The following is a 21,101-nucleotide window of genomic DNA, read 5'->3' on the forward strand; positions in this document are numbered from 1 at the left end:
AGTAATCTCTGTAGAGGTTGAATTTGAGATGCATGTCTCTGTGAACAGTGACGCCCAGGGATTAACCTATGACAGCAGTGACATCTGTAGGCCGTAGACTGATGTCCTCATCGTGAGAGAGATATTGTGTCTTACATTTGCACAAATACCTTTCCATTTTCTAGCACTAGCATTAGCTTTTGTCAAGCTGTGAGTGCTGCCTTAAAGCTGAGCTGGTGGCCGTGATAGACATTCTTAACTGCGTTTTACATTTTTATTTCGTCCTCAGGCAATGGATGTCTTCTATTCAGAAGAATCTAGGACGGCTTTCAGAAAATGGACAAAACCGTGGTCACTCTTCCTTTCGTTGTTATTGAATGTCGCTTTAGATGAGAGTTAATGTAAATCTAGGTCTTAGAAATCAGACTTATTGTTAGTGGCGTGATCAATGAATACTGTCGCAAATGCCTTGCTGATAAGGGGTAAATGTACACCAGACGCCAAGTAGTTTAAGATGTTGCAGCACGTACAGCAGATATTACTGTTTCCAAAAGGTATTAACTGGCCGTTTGATCTCTTGCATTTAAAAAAAAACTGAAAAATGCAAATAAAAACAAACAAACAAAAAAAAAGCAATAGGTACTGAAAGTTATAAAAGCTTTCTTGCTATAGAAATATGCAGCACTCTCTCTTCACAGCCTCTCCTCGAGTCTCTGGACCTCCTGTCACCTTCTCTGCTCTTCTGTTCCAGTGTTCTCTTTACCACTGACCTCTCCACCTCCTGCTGCACTTGTCCTTCCATCATTCCCAGCGGTCACACTCTTTTTCGTTCTCCTCTCAGCTCCCCAGCTGTCTTGCTTTATTTAAACCTTGCTGAGATAATATTGAAAACTATTTAGTTCTGAAAATTCTGCATGTTTCACGAGTTCAACTCAGACGCACATGCAAACAGTCGCATTTATTGTACATTTTTCACATCCTATGAAGCGAGACAGGGAGAGGTGGAGAAGGCGACTGGGTGGAAATGTCAAATGGTCCAGGGGAAAAACTAATCAAAGAATGCTGTCCTTCAGCAGAACCACCGCCACAGGCTTGATCTGTGTAAATCCCTCTTCTGTCTCAACAGAGAGCGCATTGTAAGGGGGAGGTCAAATGCAGAGGAGCTGTGTTGTGTAAAGCTGTGTTGTGCAGTTTCAGAATGGAAATTGAAAGTGTAAAATGCCAAAAAGGGTCATTGTATGCACCGCACAAATAAAGCAGGCCTGGTCCTTGATGGCGAAGAAAGGATGCCGTACCTGTATCATACCACAACCTTTAACCGTAGATATAGGAAGTATACTCTCTAGTGATATAAACAACTGAGTGTTACTTGATTTTTTTATTTTTTTTTTGTAAATTCATTGTTTTTATCATCCGTGTTTCTGTGAGCTGGAGAACATTGTTTGACGAATTGAAATTTCTTTATGTTTAAATCCTAAATTAGCTCGTTAAGTAACATCAGGTTTGTATTCAGAATGGACTGGTTTGTAAAATACATACTCTGCATGTATCATAAACATAGGATAAGCTTCTGAAGTTAGTGATGTTATTGTAATAATATTTATTTAGCTCAGTGTGGACAATATCCATCTCTCACAGACTGCAGGAAGAGATTTTATTATATACGAAAACCAAGTTTACTATCAAATTAGCGCTTTAAATCTTAAAGTCTTGCAACACCATTTACACTTTAAAAAAACACAATGTTATAGAGACCACTAGCACTATCCCTTGAGCTATGCATGCACCAATAGACCTAAAAAAAAAAAAACAAAGTATGGTAAGCAGGACAGAAATAGCAGCAAGGTGAGAAAAATTGCTCATCTGCAGTAGGAGAACAATTTCTGCCAAACACTTTTCTCAATAAAAGAAAAATTAAATCACAAATAATATTATTGAGTCTTGTTTTTAGCCATGAACTAATGTTAATAGTTGTTATTAGCTGAAAGTCTTTCTTTTTATCATGTAGCCATAATGGTGCTTTTTGAAACAGCCTTTTATCTGCAGATCATCACCAAGGAATATAAATCAAGGTTGCGCTTTTTTTTACTTTAGATTCTTATAAAGATTAAACACATTTGTATTATGTTTCTAAGCACTCATCCCAATAATTCAGCAGGCTAACGTTAGCATGTGTCTGTTGCTGTGATATTTGCATCAGAAACATTTTGATTGTGTAGCGCCTCTTCTCGCCCTTCTTCTTTTCCTTCCCCTTGTCTAACGCTATTCCCCCTTACCTCGTTCTCCAATTGCATATATCTCTTTACCAGATAATGAATGCAGGAACTCTCCTTCATATGTGTTTAGCAGTGCCTGGAGACTGGTGTTGGCCCATGGTCCCTTAATTATTAATTTGACGTTATGCGCTGGCCGTTTGATCATCCCCACATATCTGTATGATTCCGTTTTAACGAGTTCCCCAGGAGTCTGTTTTCTCTCTGTTTCTCTCTTTCTATCAGACTTGTTGTCTTGAACTTGCTGCAACCCAAGCATGAGGGGAAAATTCCAGCTCCAAAAGCACCAAAATTACAAACTTTTGATGGGCAAAAGCATCAATTTTCCCGGGCAGATCAATTTTTAGTATGTTTTAGTGCAAGTGAGAATTGAACTGCTGCAGTGGCTTAGTCAGTGCTATACTCTGTCCAGCAGGAAAAGTCATGTTAAGCACTTGAAAAAAAATAGCGTCAAATTAAAACAAAAACTCATTTTTACTGTCTCATCTTCTTAATTGCCTTTGCTGATGTATTCCCAGCAACGCCCGTAGTATGCTAAGCTGTATTCTATTGCGCTGTGGGTAATCATTTTAAGCTAATAATCGTCTACACCTTAGCAAAGACTCTACATATAAATTCACACCACAATGCTCTCTACCCAGCCAGCAGAACTCTGATGTTGTAACACTAAGATGCAGCACTGTGCTATGGAGACAATAGTAAGAGACTGAAAGTGAAGAGTCAAGTGGAGGTTGATGAGACGTTCTGTACTAGCGTGTCTCTCTCTATGGATGCATGCACTTAAACCGGGATTTAAAAGTCTGTATTTTCAGAAATGTAATTATAAGAATGGCATTAGCTCCGGTGGTGCTGCATTTGCCTTTCGTCTACTAATGTATCTCCCTCTCTTCTTGTCCTCTCCCTCTTTCTCTGTTGTCTTCACTCCTCAGCACTACCACGCTTCACAAAAGTTCCCGTTGACCAGATTGGTGTCTCGGGGGGTGTGGTCTCCTTTGTCTGCCAGGCAACAGGTGACCCCAAGCCAAAGGTTAGTTGGAACAAAAAAGGAAAGAAGGTGAACTCCCAGCGTATAGAGGTAAGTGAAACCTGCTGTCCATTGGTGCAGCCTTTACTCTAAATGTTCTTTGTTGTTCTTTGTGGGATCATTTTTTTGGAATTGTCCCACTTGACTTTACCTTGATGAGCTTTGAGTGAAATAATCAGTAATATTTTTATGCATCGTGGGAATAAATTGGGAAAAAAAAGCTTTGATACTGCTAAAAATGTAGATAAATAGAGAGTAGTGTAGTAATGAAATGTCACCATTTGTTACTGCATATATTGTGATATTTACTGTTGTGCCAAATAACAGTCCTACAGTTTAATGGGCCACCACATTACACGTTTTACCACATATTTTCTTTCTCAGCACTACAAAATTCCAAGTCTTCTTTTGCAGCTGGGGGCAATCACCACCTTATCAAAAGCAACATTTTAATTAGCCTTGAAATTGTTGCTGATAGCATCTTTGTTGGCTTGCTTCTCTAATCTTTAAGCAGTATGCTAGTCCACCAGTAGCAACTGGTCAGTAATGAAATACAGAACCCTCTCATTCGTCTGAAGCCGTTTTTTTTCTTTTGCATTTGAATGACTCTGCTGTTGTCACATTTCCTCCCTCCTGTCTTTTTTCAGCACACAGCCCTTTCTGTGTGAATGTTTCTGCACGTTATTCATGATGTTTGTTGTTCACTTCTCGGCAGGCATCCCAGATGGCATCTCTAAAAGTCTTGATTGATGCTCAGTGTCTCTTAATTAAAAAGTTGCTTTCGTTAACAACGATGACAGTGACAGTGCAGGGATGCGCACACATGTACACACACACACACACACACACACACAGACGTGCACAGTGCGGCGTGAAGGCAGCCACAGGGGGAGGGGCTAAAAAAGCAAAAAATGTCACCATCGACAAGGGGAGATCAGCATTTCCACTGAGGACAAAATTAAAAGACAAGTTGTGTTTGTGCGTTCGCCTCGTCTGCATGCTAAGTGGGAAACAAAGCCAAGGGCGTGTAGGAGCCCGCCAGAACGGACGCTTCTTTTTCTCCATTTATCATAAAGTAAAATAAAAAAATTTGTAAAGGGGTTTTGAAGTAGCTGTTTTTTTTCTTTTCCACCCTCTAGACAGCTGCTTTGATATCAATCATGATGCCGTGCTCTGCAGTGTTTTTAGCCTAATTAGCGGCTCAGCCCTGAGATGTGCAACAGTGGAGCAGCAGGGCTGCTGAAGACTTGTACTTGCATCTTATAGTCATGCTTTGCTCAGAGTTCACAGCAGCGAGTCCTTGGCTGAGATGGTGTTAACTTTTGCGAGGAAGGACAGATACTGGAGGAGTAGGTTTGCTGTGAGACTGGCAGTCTTGACCATCTACACTGACACTTCACACATCCAGAATGAGGGCAAAAGAGAAAGGCATGGGAAATATTCAAATCAAGGGCTAATTAACCGAGAATTTCCATAATTTAAATTCTAGTCTTTTACCCAAGTCTTGAAGTTCAGCTCATTGCTTCAGGATACATGCCTGTTGATATGCTGGTTTTCAGGGAGATCAAACAAGGCTATTTAAATGCTGGCCAGGAGCCAGTTTCTGCGACTACTGTTGTAAAACTGCCCGGCTGTCAGTCACACGCATTGTTACATTTTCAGTAAGTTTTTGTTTACATTGCTCTTCTTATAGAATAATAGTAATAATAGCAAATAATATATTTTTATCATAACCAAAGCTCTGTTCTGCTCAGTATTCTGACCGTTGTCTGATTTTTTTTTGTTTTGAAGCGGCTCCTTTAATGAGGTTCAAAACAAAAGGCTTTACAGAGAACAAAGGGCATAATTACGGATCAAATCAACAGATGAAATCACAAAGCACAAACACTGTTTGTAGAGAGAGTATGCTTCCTTATAATTTTTTTTTTATTTCTGATGGCCTCAGGCTATAAAACATTACCAACAGGGTACCTTTCCAAGCAATGATATCTTGGTGGAATTGAAAACGATTTCTCACATTTTGGGAGCACCGATGACACACTCGTCCTTGTATCTCCTTAGGAAATGTGAGAATCTTGTTTTCCTCAGGTTTGACACTACACTATGTTGCTTCAGGTTAAAGTAGTAGTACTTCAGTCCAAATCACACATTTGTCTGACTTAACCGTGTTCCCTACCCTTCAACCCCACAGACCATAGAGTTTGACGAGGGTGCCGGTGCCGTTCTGAGAATCCAGCCTCTCCGAGCGCCACGTGACGAGAACGTCTACGAATGCGTGGCTGAGAACAGCGAAGGCGAGATTGTCACCAGCGCCAAGCTGTCCATCATCCGAGGTAAATCTGGAATTATGTAACAGTGTGCAGAGGCGTAACTACAAAATAAATCATGAACACGAACGTCCATGAGCTCAAAAGATGACATCTTGCCCTGCAGTTACCAGTTTTCAGGGTTAACTCGTGAAGCCTGTTTGGAACACTTTAGATAGTGCCCTACTGTTTTTAGTTTATTATATATTATTTATTTGTTTACTTTTTGGGGATAAAAAAAGATGTCTTCAGCTGTAGATGCTTTGATTTGATACAAATTCATTTGCTGTGTAAAATGGTTTTCCTGAAGTGATGGTTAAAGAATGTGTGGTAAAGCCATACCTAACAAGTCGTGCATTTTATTGATTTGTTGCTACTTTAGTTTCAGTAAAGATATTACACCATTTTTTAACAGCAATTTTTGAGGTGATGAATGATGGTATCATAGACAGTCAAGCACATGTGGTCACATGTTTACACCTTCTTCTCTGTCATTCTACCTGTCTCTGTTTGCCTCGCATTCATAGACACACGCATTGGTGTCTTTTTCCTCCTCTGTTCACTCCTACTGCCATCTGCCATGTTTCCAGGCCTGGATGAAGCTGAGCAATTGCTGGCCAGCAGTGCACAAGCTAGGCCTCCTTGGCTGTCACATCCACATGCGGTGGGGGTATTTTAGAGGCCTGGCCCAGAATTTTCAGTCAGTTATTGTTAGAAACAACCCCAGAAGGAAATGACTGGGTGCTATTCGGGTGGCAGTCTCCTAGGTATAGAGCTGCAAATGTCCATTCGATTTGAAAAAGTTAAATTATTAATCGCTTCTTGAAAAAGTAAGTGATTATGCAAGCAGAAATGCCAGCATTTTCCACATTGGGTTTCCGAATCGGGTAGTTTGCTCATTACACAATTAAATATGTTTGGGTTGCAATTTGCTTTTGAACTGTCAAAGGCAAAATGCAACCCTCTGGTAAGTCTTAAAACCAGAACATGTTGCAGTTTGCAGAAACATGAAACATGATGTCATTGATTGCAACGATTCCTCTTAGCTTAGGAATCATCTTTGTTCCTCATAAAAAATTTGAAAGAAGAGGATTTTGTGTGGCTGTCTAATTACAGTGGAAGCCCTGAACTTATGTTTAAAGGGCTTAATATCCTGCCATTTCATTCTTAGTTTGATACATTATTAATTATTTTAAGGCAAATTAACTGTGCTGAAGCACAGGGCATGCAAAGTGTAGGCACACATACAGATTTAAAACAAGAAATTGAAAAAATAGGAACAAGCACACCAGATTTTGAACTACAAGTCCTGGCATGTGCATATGAGTGTGTGTACTAATGTGTGTTTGTGACTGTGTGGAAGAGCACAGAGCAAACCCAGGGCAGTCCACAGGAGCAGAAGGAAAATGAAAAGTTATTGGAATCAGCTCAACGAGGCTTCCTCTTGAGCCCAGAGGAAGACAGCAGCTCTCCTGCCCAGGCAAGACCCAGCACTTAAGGAGGGATGAGAATATGATGATGGGAGTGAATGTGCAAGATAAGTGTCAGAGGAGCGGAGCAGTGCAATCTCTTTGTTTTCCATCCGTAATGAGTTCTGGGGGACCCTGCATTCATCTGTCAAGGGTTGAGAACGGAAAAAGGAAAGACAAATTAGGAAACTGGAAATATGGGATTTTAGGATATTTTAATTTTATTCAGGTGTACAGTTAACTGAAAACAAAGTGATGGAGAAAAAATGAGGAATGTGAATGAAAGCAAAGGTATGAAGGTAAAGGTGGAAGTGGAGAAAAGCCAGAGGAAAAAACGAGGGGGGTGAAAAATGGAGAAAAGTTGGCCAAAGATGAAGGAAAACAGGAGGTGTTGCGGGCGACTGGCAATACAGAACAGGTGAGGAGGACAATAGCCCAACACTGGTTCTTGGCACTGGGGCAAAGGATTATGGGATATGGCACAAGGCACAAGGGACACATTCGCAGTAAACATAGGGATGTGGTCTGGGATCTAGGGAGACTGAAAATGGGTCGCCGTGATGGGTGACTTGGCTAGAAAAAGCCATAGTGCACATTTGTGAGACTGTACAGCTGCATGCACAGAGGCATCCACATACCCACATTTGAATAAATTTACATGGCTCGCGCATAAATGTAATGCACACACACACACACACACACACACACACACACACACACACACATATATATATGCAGAGGGCAAGAAATATTCTCTCACAGTAAAACCATATAGTTTATTTGGACAGTATGCGGTGTAACTGATAAGCACACAGACCAAAAGACTGCAATATAGCTTTCTCTGCCATACTGAAAACTCATCTGCCATGAGAGCACATGGGATTCACTCAGTTTGAAATGAAATTAGCAACAGCACAGTGTCCACCAAACTCACAATTCAATGCTTGTCTGAAATGGTACCAGCTAAATAGCTGCAGCTGACCACACCCTGTGCTTATAGTTCATTCATCTACCATCATATCTGTGCACGCAGGAATTCACGATACAGCATTTCTTTTTTTTAAATCTAAAGATATGTGCAGTCTAGCCTTAATCCATGTCTTTTTTGCACCGTACCGTGACAATGACAGTACCCTACGTTCTCATCTGTTGTCTCCACTGTTTGTGTGTGCATGTGTTTATTGGTGGCAATGGCAGGTTGTGTTTTGCATTGACTGTGACACCTCCTTGGCTGTTACTGCAGCAGCTGAATACCTAAGATCAGGGCCATCTGGCTCTAGTAAGACTTGCTTACAGTCCTCTGGGAGTCCTTGGTGAGGGACCGCCGTATGAAGCAAACTCTTGAGACTTGACACAAGTTGCAGCTTGCTGTGGGCTTTTTGTCATGTTTTACTTTCTTTCCCTAGATTTTAAGATTTGTCTTTTTTGTGTGTGGGCACGGGATACCGTCAGCTCATGCTGCTGTGAGGAGATCATGAGGAGTTATCCCTCTTTGTGTGCTCGTCTTTTTATCTCTCTGCAGTCTTTTGCCCTGTGATTACTGCTGCAAATGAAGTCTCCCATGAGGCAACCCAAGCAGCAAAAACTGTGATTGATGAAATTGGGTCTGATATTCAATTTTTTTTTAATGTTAGAAAAAAATGAAAAATATGTGCCTGTCTTTGAGTTTGAAGTACCCTCAAACAGATGAGAAAAAGGCATAACTGCTGAGCGATTTTAATAAGTGAAAACCAAAACCTTACCTTAATACACACACACTTGCTGCAACACACAAGAACTGACCTGGACCTTTATATTTGCTGCTTTTTTCACCAGTCACATTCACAGCCTTACTGTCTTTTCCCACTCTCAAACAGCTGGAGCCAATCAGACTTATCTGTCTCTGTCATGACTCTTTTTACTGTCTCCCAGACCTTTCCAATCACTTTGCTTTGCCAAGTTGCCTGGTTTCTGTCCAAATTCCAGATTTCATTAATATATATCAAGAAGACGTTTGGGGGCGGGGGGTGTTCAGTATTTATACCTTAGATTGTTGACCAAGGAACCCAGCATGCTGGTGTGAGTGTTTCGCCATGGCCTAGTACATGGCCTTAGTACATGCTTACTCCTTCCATAGAAATTAAGAGGTAATGTAGCAACCAGCTGCTTCCAACTGGTTTGCAAAGTTGCATCCAAACAAACTGCAAGGCAGACAAAACCAAAGCATATCAGGACACACACCTCATATGAACTATGACTTGGGCTTCTTTTGGAATCACAAAACCTGGGCGCTTTGTTTCAGTCAAATGTGAGGCCATGTGTGGGTGGGTCATTCAACAGCACAATGATCCCAAGCACACGAGCAAGCGTACAACCGAATGGCTGGAAAAACAAAAGACTCGAGGTGTTGTAATAGCTTGGTCAAAGTCCAGAAATGCTGTGGTGCCACCTTAAGAGGACTGTGCATATGTAACATCAACAAACTAAAGCAACACTGTAAAGATGAATGGGCCAAAATTCTTCCACATAATGGATTTCGGTCAGCAAAAGTTGCACGCACCATTTCAAGACTAAAAACTCTGCCCGTTTGCCACAAAGCTGCACTATGTGGTTCACGTTCAAGGCGCACCCACTATTACCCAAAGAGGAATGGGGCATAGTGAGACTACTGTTTGATTGGGGTGTCTGCAAATTGGCCACTCTCATGCAGGAGCAGGTAATGGCAAATTTTAATGGGATTCGGTGTCCTGATGATTGGTGCACAGACTGTCAGTGCACCAATCAAACGCTGCGATTTCTGGACACCTTGTTATTTGAGAAGGGTAGAGAACTGTGAAATATGTGCTTGGGAGGTGCAGTGATTAGATTTGGTGGGTTGTAGTGGTGCTGGGCGATTAGCTTTACTGACCACAGAGACGACCAATAGAAAAAGGAACAGTATCAACTTCACCTTTGCTTTCTGTTTACCATAGACACCTTTTTGGCCCTTTCACGTAATTTCTCTAACATTATGCTGTCTGCTCTCTGCTTTTCCTCTCACTCTTCCTCTCACTCTTGTTGTTTTCTTTTGTAACTGAAAAAGAAAATGTGAGAAAGTGCATCCTGTTATAGTGGGCAGCAGCAAATAGAGGGTGTGGATGTTTCATACAGGGGTTGGATCTTGGCTATGGTAGCAGAAAAATGTAAAGAAAAGAATAAAAACAGTGCAAAAGGCTAAAAAAGGAGGAATGAAAGACTGAAGGTTAGACTGATGTTACATAAGTTTATGGTATGAAATGTGTGACGCAATCTGATTCAGGTTTTTTTTTTCAACCAAGGCTGCAACAGAAGGGGAGACGATAAGAGAGAAAACAAAAAAATTCTCCTCCTTGCTTTTCATTTCATCAGTATTCCCTGTACACATCTAACAAGCACAAACCCGCATTTAGAGCTGTGAAATATTACCCATAACTTCATTTTTATGTCCCCTCGGGTTTTTGCAACATCCTGAAATGACGTTTACATCTTCTTACTAATATATACAGTTGAAGTTGCATACAATTGCGAGAAAAAGTTGGTGTTGTATTGGTTTTAGCAAGATTTTAAATCGATTATGTATAAAACGAGGTGTGAGCATCATCTAAGTCACAATTACAAACAAACATAATCTGACAAAGCTAGTAATGCACACATCAGTTGCTTGGCTACTTGTTCCGGCTTGTAGACTTGTCTTGTTGTGAGTAAGGGTCTACAAACTCTGGTTCCCTCATCACGACAACTTTCACATTCCCTTAGAAGAGACATGAAGGCGATGCGTGAAAGTGCAAAAAGCTACATAGTGTTTTCTAGAGACTTTGTGTCCTGGTTATTAGTGTAAGACAAAGTATGTACAAACGGAATTCACAACTGCTCTCCGTCACAGCAGGTAATCATGCAAACATCCCAAAAGTTTTTGATGAACAAGTTTTGAGGGAGGTTTTATCCCAGAATTTTCCACATCGTTGTTTAAATCTCATGAGCCGCTACAGAAAGCATCTAATGAAGGTTGGAGTATAACTGTTTGTGCGACACTAGCCAGACTGTGTGGCTTCGATGAAGTTAAGAGGTCCCGTGGGTTGACAGACTTTTTTTACAACCACTGTTGTTACAAAGAAGGAAAATACAGACTGTCTGTGAGTACAGAGTAATGTTTGTGTTTAATGGTTGAATGCTTATTTTAATGTGTTTATTTTATAGGAGGATTTCAGGGCATTGGGCACTCTCGATGAAATATTCATTAAAGCGCTGAAACCAGAGCAATTGTGCACAAGAGAAAAGGGGATAGTCTGTTTCCGGAAGTCTCTGCAAGAATGCACGGTACAGATTGGTGCGTGGCACACTGGTGATATGTTTCGGTCTGTTTCTTGTATGCGTGCACAGTATAGAGGGAAACAAAGAAAGGGAACAATTCAGGCAGTGGCCACCTGGTAATTAGACAATGAAGAATATGTTTGTCAGTATCAGTAAAAGATCTGTCTGTCCTTCCTCTTCCTTTCTGCCTGTGTGTAAATTGACCTTTACCCTCTTCTGCTAGTCCCCAACACTTACTGACTAGAATGGTTGCCAAAAAAAGTATTTTGATAACATAAGATGTTTCATACGAGCCACATGTTTGTGTTCAGTTCCTGTGCTGAATGTCAGGTGTGTTTGTTTCTTTGCTATCTATGCTGCCCTCTTGGTCAGGTCTCTCTCAGTGAGATTTTTTTACCTGGATAAATAAAGGATATATATGCCTTAGTTGCCTGATTTATTTAACTGATAAACATGCATTTGGTATAGTTTCTTTTGTTTTCCATGTTTGTTTGTTTTTGTTATTTAGCTCTTTTTTAGGAGAAATGCATGTACAGACATCCTCCTTTCTCCGCTGGTAGTCTTTAGTAGAGGGCAGGTTTGGCACAAACAACAAATCAATAGGTGGATGTTGACCACGTGGATGGCCCTCACGCCCCTCTCTTATTGGAGGCTTAAGAAGTTCCGTGTTGTTTCCTCACCAATATCCCCTTTGCTGTCCCTCAGTGACTCCACCACTTTCTTTCACGTCTTGGAAGATTTGTCTCTACCCAAGTTTCACCGTACTCCCCCTTTCACACTCCACTCTGGCATTTCTATGCCTATTATCAGCCTTCTTTGTTAGTCCCTCTCTATTTTTCTCTCTTGTTCCAGAAAAATCCCTCCAGGGGAAAAAAAAATCACTGACATATGAGTTTATGGACACTGAATCCTTTGATCCCCTGAACCTGTGATCTAGTAATCAGGTGTGATTGGAGGATAAAGAAACAGAACACAAGCTAAGTGGTAGCAAGACAGATAAAGGAGAAAGAAGGAAAGACAAAATAGCTGGTGTGATAGAGTGGGATAAGAGGAAAGAGCTCGCCTCTAGTCTGGGGTGGATGGCTCCTGAGCAGTTGCCATCCATTTCACATAATTTCTGTTCAAGTAGAGTGACTGTAGCCACCCAAGACATCTGGGCACAGCCATAATAAAACACTGGGTGATAGAGATGAAGACGGGTAAGCAGACAGGGAGTTAGTGTCTGGCTGATTGGTTTATTACTGGATAGGAATTTCAGATAAATGGATCTCATTTCGCGGCAATGAGTGGGGCAGGAGACTACACTGAAAGATCAGTCTTCTGGGAGGCTTTTACAGCTGTAAGCACACGATTGCCCTGGTGATTAAACCTGCGGCCGTTGACTTCTTTCCTCCAATTTCATAATCTGTTTCTTAATAAGATAAAATGAATGGAACAACAGAATCAGTTGTCCTTGTGTCAAATTATAAAGAAAAAATGTGACAATTATCATTTATGTGATGTCTTTTAGGGATGAATTGGTGTCTTTTTTTGTCTGATTATGTACTAGTATTTACCACTACTAGCTCCAGATGCAAGTACCTAATAGGAATGTAATGGTTACTGCATGTGAATAGTATGATTTGACTTTGGCAAGTCGTTGTTTAACGTGATAGTAAGGTATGCAGCCTGCTTTGATTTGAATACTAGAAGTCTTGGTGGGGAGTAAAATGTACATCAGCCCACTTGCGAGCAAATGAAATAGGTGATAAAATACTGGGCTGCTCATCAAAATTTCAGTGGTGAAGAATTTCCTTGATTAAAAGTAAAATATAACAGACTAAATTACAAACTAAATCATTATTTGGTATTTTAATGGAAGGTTGGATGGAATTTAGGCGGGGAAAGGCATAAAATAATCATTGAGAGCATAATTTTAAAAATACATGAAGTTCAGTTGTGTGTAATAGAAATATAAAATGTCATTTTAAAAAATTAGGTTAAATACATACTAACTAAATTCGTAAATTTAGAATTTGGCATTTCCCAGTTATTTTTCATTTGTCCGTAATTACTTTGTTTGCTCAAGCATTTGTCTCTAATTTTAAACTCTCCATACTTCAAGTTTGATTACAGTTAGATTATATTTCCTGCGTCTCCTTCTTACCTTTGTTTGTCATTTAGTCTCCATAAATGCTTAAATAATATTTTTCATAATCTATTTTTGGATAAAAATGTACATTTGTTTCAGTATTTATACAAGTTTACATTCATTTTTATAAATGTACATTGGATTTGCCAGTAACTTTTGACAGATACTAATAACTATATTTTTATGAATGTATATTTCACATTGTAAACCTTTTAAAAATGTACATCAAAAATTTAAATTGACAAAATTCTTCTTATCTTGCAGCCAGATATCAACCACATACTGAAGCATTGTATAAAAAATGAGTGTAAAAGCTCAATCAGGGTCACTACTTCTGGCCAGCTATTACATCACAGCAGAGTTACTGTGGGGAAAAAAAAGGCTTGGAGGAGTCCACTTGGGATTTTCACAGTGGACCCCCCAAGTGGACACTTAACCCCAGGTAGTCTCTGGCACTTTTTGGTCCAAAAGCATCTAATGACCCAAACTCTACTAAGATTCCTCCACAGCTAAGCAGGGAATGAGATGGGAGGACAAGGTCATTCCTGTGGAAACAGAATGAGGAGAGGACTTTTGGAGTGTCCCAGTTCATGCATAAAGAAGAGCAACGGGATATGACCCGAACCACCAGCTTAATCCATATACATCAGCCACCAACCCAGGTGACTGCGGTCGTACAACACAGAGGTCGTGCTGCGGGCCCTGCAGGACTGGCAGAGTTGATAAGACCTGAAGTTTTGCATGCCTCACCAGTGTCGTGCTTAGACTTCCTGTAGCAAAAGTTGGATGGGAAGCCTCGCACCGTGGCTATTAGTATATTTACCACGACAGGAGGATAGGCCTCAGCTTAGTCTGAGTAAAGCAAAGAGAAGACTTTCATGGTTCAAAATAAGTCATGCATCTCAAGCACTAGAGACATAACAACGCACAATCGTAGCAAATATTTTAACTTGTAAAACCTGGGACTTTATGAAAATTGTTAGAGCATTTCGGTTTGCAATTAAGGGAAAGGTGCACTTATTGGAAAAGTATAGAATAGGAGCACAAAGGAAACGAAAGTCTATGAAAGAGGCTGTGCAGGACTTAATGATTAAAAAGCTTTTGTTCTGGAAGCAACCCAGATCCTATTGGATTTAATGGCAACTGTTCATATTTACACAACATTGTGCTCTTTGGCCGTTGAAGGTTAACGGCACATCCAACATGTGTCACTTTAACTTCTGCCCTTTAATGGATACACTCACATTTTCTTCCTTCCACATTTACTTTCATTTAAGCATCACATAATGGTGTAGATGGATTGGTCACCGAGTTGTCACATTTTAAGGCATAGCATACTTGTTTTTCCTCAGTAGCAGGTATATTTTACTCGCCACTCATGCATTCGTCTGGAGAAGGCTGCTTTACAGAAATGATACTGAATGAAACTGCTGCTGAGGTCCTCAGAGCTCTTTCTTGACAGCCAGATTATCTGCATTCTACCCATGACCTCCTGACATTGTCATCTTCTAAGTGACGTATTTACCCAACATTCCAGCTGCTCTCACAGTAAGCGGCACATCCTTTTGTTCACATCCCAAAGTGACATTAAGTGATTACTAAGCACTCATCTTACCGGTCCTCTGCTCATTTCAAACCACTACATGTTCGTAATTGTTGTTCTGCTCACCAAAGGTGTCCCCAAACCAGTGATTTATGACTTGATTGCACTAAGCTAATGGGCCACTAAGACAATAAACCTCACACTCATATTGCACCCATACTCATGTGCTGAGTGTTAGGATTGAGTCATGTATGTTAAAAATTTACCGGCTGGCCATTATGGTTATTATCGTTTGTGGGAAGTGAGAAACGTGATTCACCATTTCGATGCACCATTTTCAAAAATCATCATCATCATCGTCATCGATTATCAATCATGGAATGAATGAATGAATGAATGAATCCTGACTTGTGATAAAGAATATAAATTGACCTCTTTGGAAAATCACTGCCGTATGAAGACATATATCAGTGCCATAACAGTTTGTGTAATACACAACTCTCATTCCCAGTTAGCAAACATTTTGAGTTTTACTTTACAAAGTTCAGTTCTCAAGGTGACAGCCTACAAAATTTTCAAAATAGAATAAAAGCCAGGCAAAAAAAAAAAAAAATTGCCCTAGCCAGTGACTGGCCCATCACCGACAGCCCATGCAGTCGTCCAGCACTTCTTAGTGTCGGTCTTTGCTTTGAAGTTTTGGTATTTGTTTGGGTTTGATTCGTTGCTTTGGCAGGAATGGCACAACGCTGCAGCTCAGCCCTCTCCATCTGTTGTTGTTTTGGCCCAGAGTTGCTTGGCCAGCTTAAAGAACCTTTGTTTCACATGTCAGGAGCACCATGTCTTGATTCCCCTCACACACACCAGCCCTACTCAGACATTGAACCTACAAATATCTGTCCAAAGAAGCAGCCCTTCCACGTATCCAACCAAATCCACAATGACTAGGTTCACCGATGACAATACATATTTTAAGGCCACAGAGTAGGCACTACTGAAGAATGATGGCAAGGTTCTCTGACCTTACAAGGGAAAATGAGCATTCTCAGTCATCACAGACGCTCTTTAAATAGTTTACAAATACTGATTATGACTAAAACACGATTACTAAACTTATCGAGTGTATTAAACAGTGTTCCTCAAGTGGTCAGTTAAAAAAACAAACAAAGTGAAAAAAATGAGTTGAGAAAAAAAATCACGTGCAAAACATTTCCTTTAATGTGTGTAACCAGGCATCTTTGCGTGTATTTCTAACGAATAAAACTATGAGATAGCATCACAACATTCCTTACAACTGAAAACTACTTTTAACAGTTAAACAAGTCTAGTCTCCAATGTGCAAGTCTTACAAAGCAGCACTGCCGACCTGATGTAGTAAACTGACGTCAAGGTTCAGCGTGCCCACTACACCTCCACACACGGTCCTTCCTTCCCATATATGCACACAAACTAAACTAAACCTGACTGGTTGACGTCTCTCTACGGAGAGGCACTTCCTTTAATGGCCCGGGTCTCATCTCCTGTCTCCCCTGGAGTTCGCCTGTCTTACCCAGACTCTTCAGGAGCCTGACAGGACAGAAAGGAGGAGGTGGGGTTGGGGTTGGGGGGTGTTTTGGGGGTTGTTTTATAAACTTCCACTTGCTGAGGCAGGTAAACACAATTTTTTCTTCCCTTTTTTATATATATTTTTTATTTTCACTCCACCTCTCTGCTATGTAGGAAAGGGATCATTGGAGCGTCTATCACCGTGGTTCAGCACATCACCTGTATTAAATCTTTTTATAGGCTGGACTCAAAATTAAAATTACTGGTGGGAAAAGATGACGCGTTAGCTTACATTGTTAAAATAAAAAATTCAACCGACACCCTGCTTAGATGACATTCTTAATGTCTCTGCAACAATAATAATAAATGCATATATACATTTCATCTATGTTAAATTTGTGAAAATGTGTGATATCAGCTTTGATTTAACAAAAAATGCACAAAAGAAAGATTTGGGGGGGTTTTTTTGTCTTCTTAATTTTGAACTTCTGCTGAATTCAATGCAACAATTTAAGCTGGAATCTTTAACTTTAGCACTTATTGTAAGTAGTTGTATATGCACTTCCACACTAAAACTGTATTAACCACGAGAGAAACTTGGTTTGGTTTTATTTAAAGACATCAAAAAACAACCCACAATGTTAAACGGACAAAAACGTCTCTACTTTGCCTGTAATGGGCAGGAAATGAGGCCCCAGTGCTAACAGTGTTAAACTGTTCAGCCTGATGGTAGAAATTGTTTCCTTTTCAGTGATACACTTTCCTTTACTTGACTTTGTGAATTTCCTCTCCCTTTCTTATTTTGGCTTTTTAATTTGCGAGTCAGCCACCTGTGGTAGCTGCTGCATATTGTTCCACTTCTTGTCTTTCTTTGGCAAAAATGATGTCAACTTGGTGTTTAGCTCAGTGGTAATGATAGTTTTATAGTTTAGTCTAGGATGTGTTTGGGAGATGCTTGCAAGCTGCCACCAACCTTTATTCACTTACAATGTAGAAGCATTCAGCACAACTCCCACTGCCAATTTAATGGGACATAGAGCTGCTGTAGGATTCAGTGACACTCTGTGACATTCTTAGGTTACAGTATTTCCTCTCTCCATACACAGCACATGTACAAATGAGTCAACAGTTTGCTTTTTAGCAGCGTCATTGAAAACTGTCTAAAACCAATTTGTTCTTTTTAACTCTTTAACTCCTGAAAACCTATGAGGAGTAACTCAAACTCTTTTTTTCAACTGAGTGTTTTCTGTCATATTTCAGGCCTGATTAAAAAGCCTGAGAATGCATCAGAAGTTAGTGAAGGTGGTCTCTGCCTATGCAGCTACCCTTGGAAAAACCTGGAAAGTATTCTAAAGGTCATCAAACCACGTCTTTATTGACATGTACTGAGGTGTCAAAGCTCGTCATTAAGGGTAGATGGGAGGAATATTGTGTTTATGGGGAAAAGAGGGAAAAGCTTCCCTACACAGATTATGCTCTGGATATTCACGGCCAGAAATTTGACCACACAAACTAACTTTGCAGTGCAGTAAGCAATGCTGTAAACATCTTTCTTATTTCAGTATTTTTTCTCGTTCTGCAATCCTTTATCGCCCGTTTCCTTCTCTCATCTCGTCTTTGAGTCCTTGGGCTATATTTTGTGAGATTTGGTTGCAAATGTTGCCCTCTGTAGCTCGATGTGCTAGCTGTGGAGAATATCAACAAGACTTCAGACATCTTTCTGGGAACTGAGTGTCTGTAGGAGGAGGGGGTGGGGGGTGTAGAGGTTGAGTGCTGGCTGTATAATAACCATTATTCAGCTGAGATGGCTATCCGGAGAGGGCTATCAGTGCTGGGGCCAGAGACACTGTGATTAGATTTCCCCCGTGTTGCTATTCTTCTTCTGTCCCTGGATCTTTCTGTGCCACTGTTCTCCTTTTGTATATTACTCAAACAGTTCAACAAGAATCTCACTGGTCATAGAACTGATGGCATGTCAGAGAGAGATGTATTGAAGAGACGAGAGTCCAGGTTTCTTTCAAAGTTTCATTTGCTTTGGTCAGAAGCCGTGTCTTTGGAAATCTACTATTATCAAAATTTACCAACTGTCAATTCCAGATGACAAAATTCAATAGCTGGTTTTCACATCCTTTACTCTGCGTGTTGTTCAAAACCCAATAAACAAATCGCTCTGTTGACCAAATGGACTTTACTCCAGTTGTACCGCATCTGTATTTTATAAACTTCCTCTCAGCACAGGCCTCTTGTTGATGTGAACAGTTGTGGCTGCAAAGTAGGTGCAGAGCAAATGAAACTGCATTGTTGAGAGTCTGAGCAGCTGGGTCTGCCTATTAGTTAAAGATCTAATTTTTCAGACTCCAGTGTGTGGCTTTCAAAGAGTGCCCCAATGTTTTTCCATCCACATCCACTTTCATCCACTTCCGCTGTCTTTATTATCGCGTTTCTTTGCGACTTCTTCGACACACACACGTCCCTTTCTCTCCCATTCTCTCGCTCCTCCCTTCCTTTCCTCTCACTCTGCCTCGCTCCCTCTGTGGTATCAATGCACAGGGCTGCTTAAAGCCTGTGTCTCTATGCTGTGGCGCTGGGTAATCAGTTAACCTCATTATGCTGCTGATGAAATTAAATCATTGCAGTAAGTGAAAATAATAATATGAGTAATAGGTGCGGGGTATGGTGGAACACCCCATGGCATTTGCTGCAGTCCCAGCCAGTCAAGATTTACCTCTCTCTTTCTCTCTCTCTCTTGCTGTAGAGAGCCATCGGTGGAAGATAACCGGTGGCTCGGAGAAAAAAAGGGAGCTTTGAAACCACCGATGTTGACATCAGTTAAAAAGTCATATGTAATGTAATATGTCAGCATCCATATGCATATCAATATGTTGACCACCAGCCAGCTTTTGAGCTGCCAGGTGCCTGGTTAGGTGCTTGTTTGGTTTAGGTTTGGTTAAGGTCCTGAAAATTATAAATGTGTACTACACTGCATGGATAACACAGCAGTACTTTGCAGTGCCTACAAAATGGCAGAGTGAGTTCTAAGGTTATACATTACCTTTTCAGCAAGACTGCTCATTTATCAGTCTATTATATGTTCCCTTTGCCCTAAAAATAGTGAAAGCCAAACCAAATGGCCATCAAATCACATTTCTGCGTCTAGTGCAGTTACCTGGTTCAGTATTTATTTATATATTTAGTTTTAGAGATGGTTTGGTAGCAGTGAGCAGTCAGTGGAAATGAGATTAGCCGGGGGACTTATGTGAGTCTAAAGGACAGACCTTTTGGAGGGCTGCAGTTAGCATGGTGGAAAGCAGAACGCAACAGCAGGCGTGAGTCGGCAGATTAACAGCCGGGCGGTGGCTAAGCTAACCAGAGGCTGATTAAAGGCTTTGCACCTGTCACTTGCGTAATGATATTAAGTGGTGAAGCAAAATTAAAGACAATTATGGATAATGATGGCATTCAAAAAAAAAAGCAAACCGCAGACAGGCTACCTATCCCTGCCCAACTCATTATGAGAGCCAAGCTGCACAAACCATATACATTGTCCTTTTATAACTGTGGATTAAACTAATGAACACAAGCAGCATGAAACGTTTGCACTGCAGTTCTTTCAGGCAGGCATTGTGCTGTCGTAAAGAAGATGCTTTGCAGTTGCAGCGATGGTTAAAGTAGGTCTCCAGGAAATGACTGAGTTAATATAAAGTGTTCTGAAGTTGTGCTTGTGTAGTAAAAGGCTGAATTTATATTTGAAAATTCTTGCCAAAATGCAGGGTGTAACAGCAAAGTGTGTCTCGTAGTGAGGCTGTGTGGTGATTGCTGGCCTAACTGACAAAGGTTGCTTTCAGCAAAACAAGAAAAGAAAAAGAAGGAAAAAGAAAACAGCAACATTATCGCTGAATAATGCATGTGTGTTGATTCCATTTGGCTTAAGAAGATCTGTCATTTCAGAATGCATACGTCATAGAAGAGTAATTGCTGTGCCATTATGGAGGACTGGCCCTTTGGGAATTCTAGGATACTATCATCCCGTGTCATTGGTTTCCTTCTACCCTTCACAGTCAGGCTGGCTAACCCTAAAGTAACACTCCCTCGATGAGTGATCTATTTATTTTTGCATGGCCGCCTTTATCGACAGAGTCTGTAAGCTTCAGGGGAAAAGATGTTATCAGACTCTATTCCAGGGGAAGCGAGCAACCAAAATACAAGCCTTTTTTTTCTCCAGGAAAGGCTGCCGATGCTGTATCAGGTCAGAGCAGCTAGAACGATAGCACGATCTCTCAGAGAATCCGCTATCCCTGCTTCTTGTTTACTGCTGTTTTCTGTCCTTCCTCACTTTTCTGTGCACATTCACTCTTGTCTAATAGTGTATGTTTTCAGTTTCATAAATGCTGTCTGTCTAGGCTTCATTCAACACTTTTCACACTGTAAAGACGTAGTTAACGCAATGTGCTGTAACGATCCGGCAACGTCAAATGCATCAGATGTAACACTCAGAGAGCAAGGTGGACCTGCTCTTTACAGATATC

General features: G+C 40.7%; 1 protein-coding gene across 15 annotated transcripts in view; it reads left to right on the forward strand.

The window, feature by feature from the left end:
- ptprsa (protein tyrosine phosphatase receptor type Sa) overlaps positions 1-21,101 on the forward strand; it is a 220,684-nt gene that overhangs the window by 104,714 nt on the left and 94,869 nt on the right. For all 15 annotated transcript variants that reach the window (XM_003449057.5, XM_019345869.2, XM_019345864.2 and 12 more), the window contains 2 exons: positions 3,182-3,327; positions 5,468-5,609. In XM_003449057.5, coding sequence (XP_003449105.1) covers positions 3,182-3,327; positions 5,468-5,609 — 288 coding nt within the window. The remainder of the gene's footprint in view (positions 1-3,181; positions 3,328-5,467; positions 5,610-21,101) is intronic.

Source organism: Oreochromis niloticus, linkage group LG15, assembly GCF_001858045.2.
Source record: "Oreochromis niloticus isolate F11D_XX linkage group LG15, O_niloticus_UMD_NMBU, whole genome shotgun sequence".
In the NCBI taxonomy this organism is placed as follows: domain Eukaryota; kingdom Metazoa; phylum Chordata; class Actinopteri; order Cichliformes; family Cichlidae; genus Oreochromis; species Oreochromis niloticus.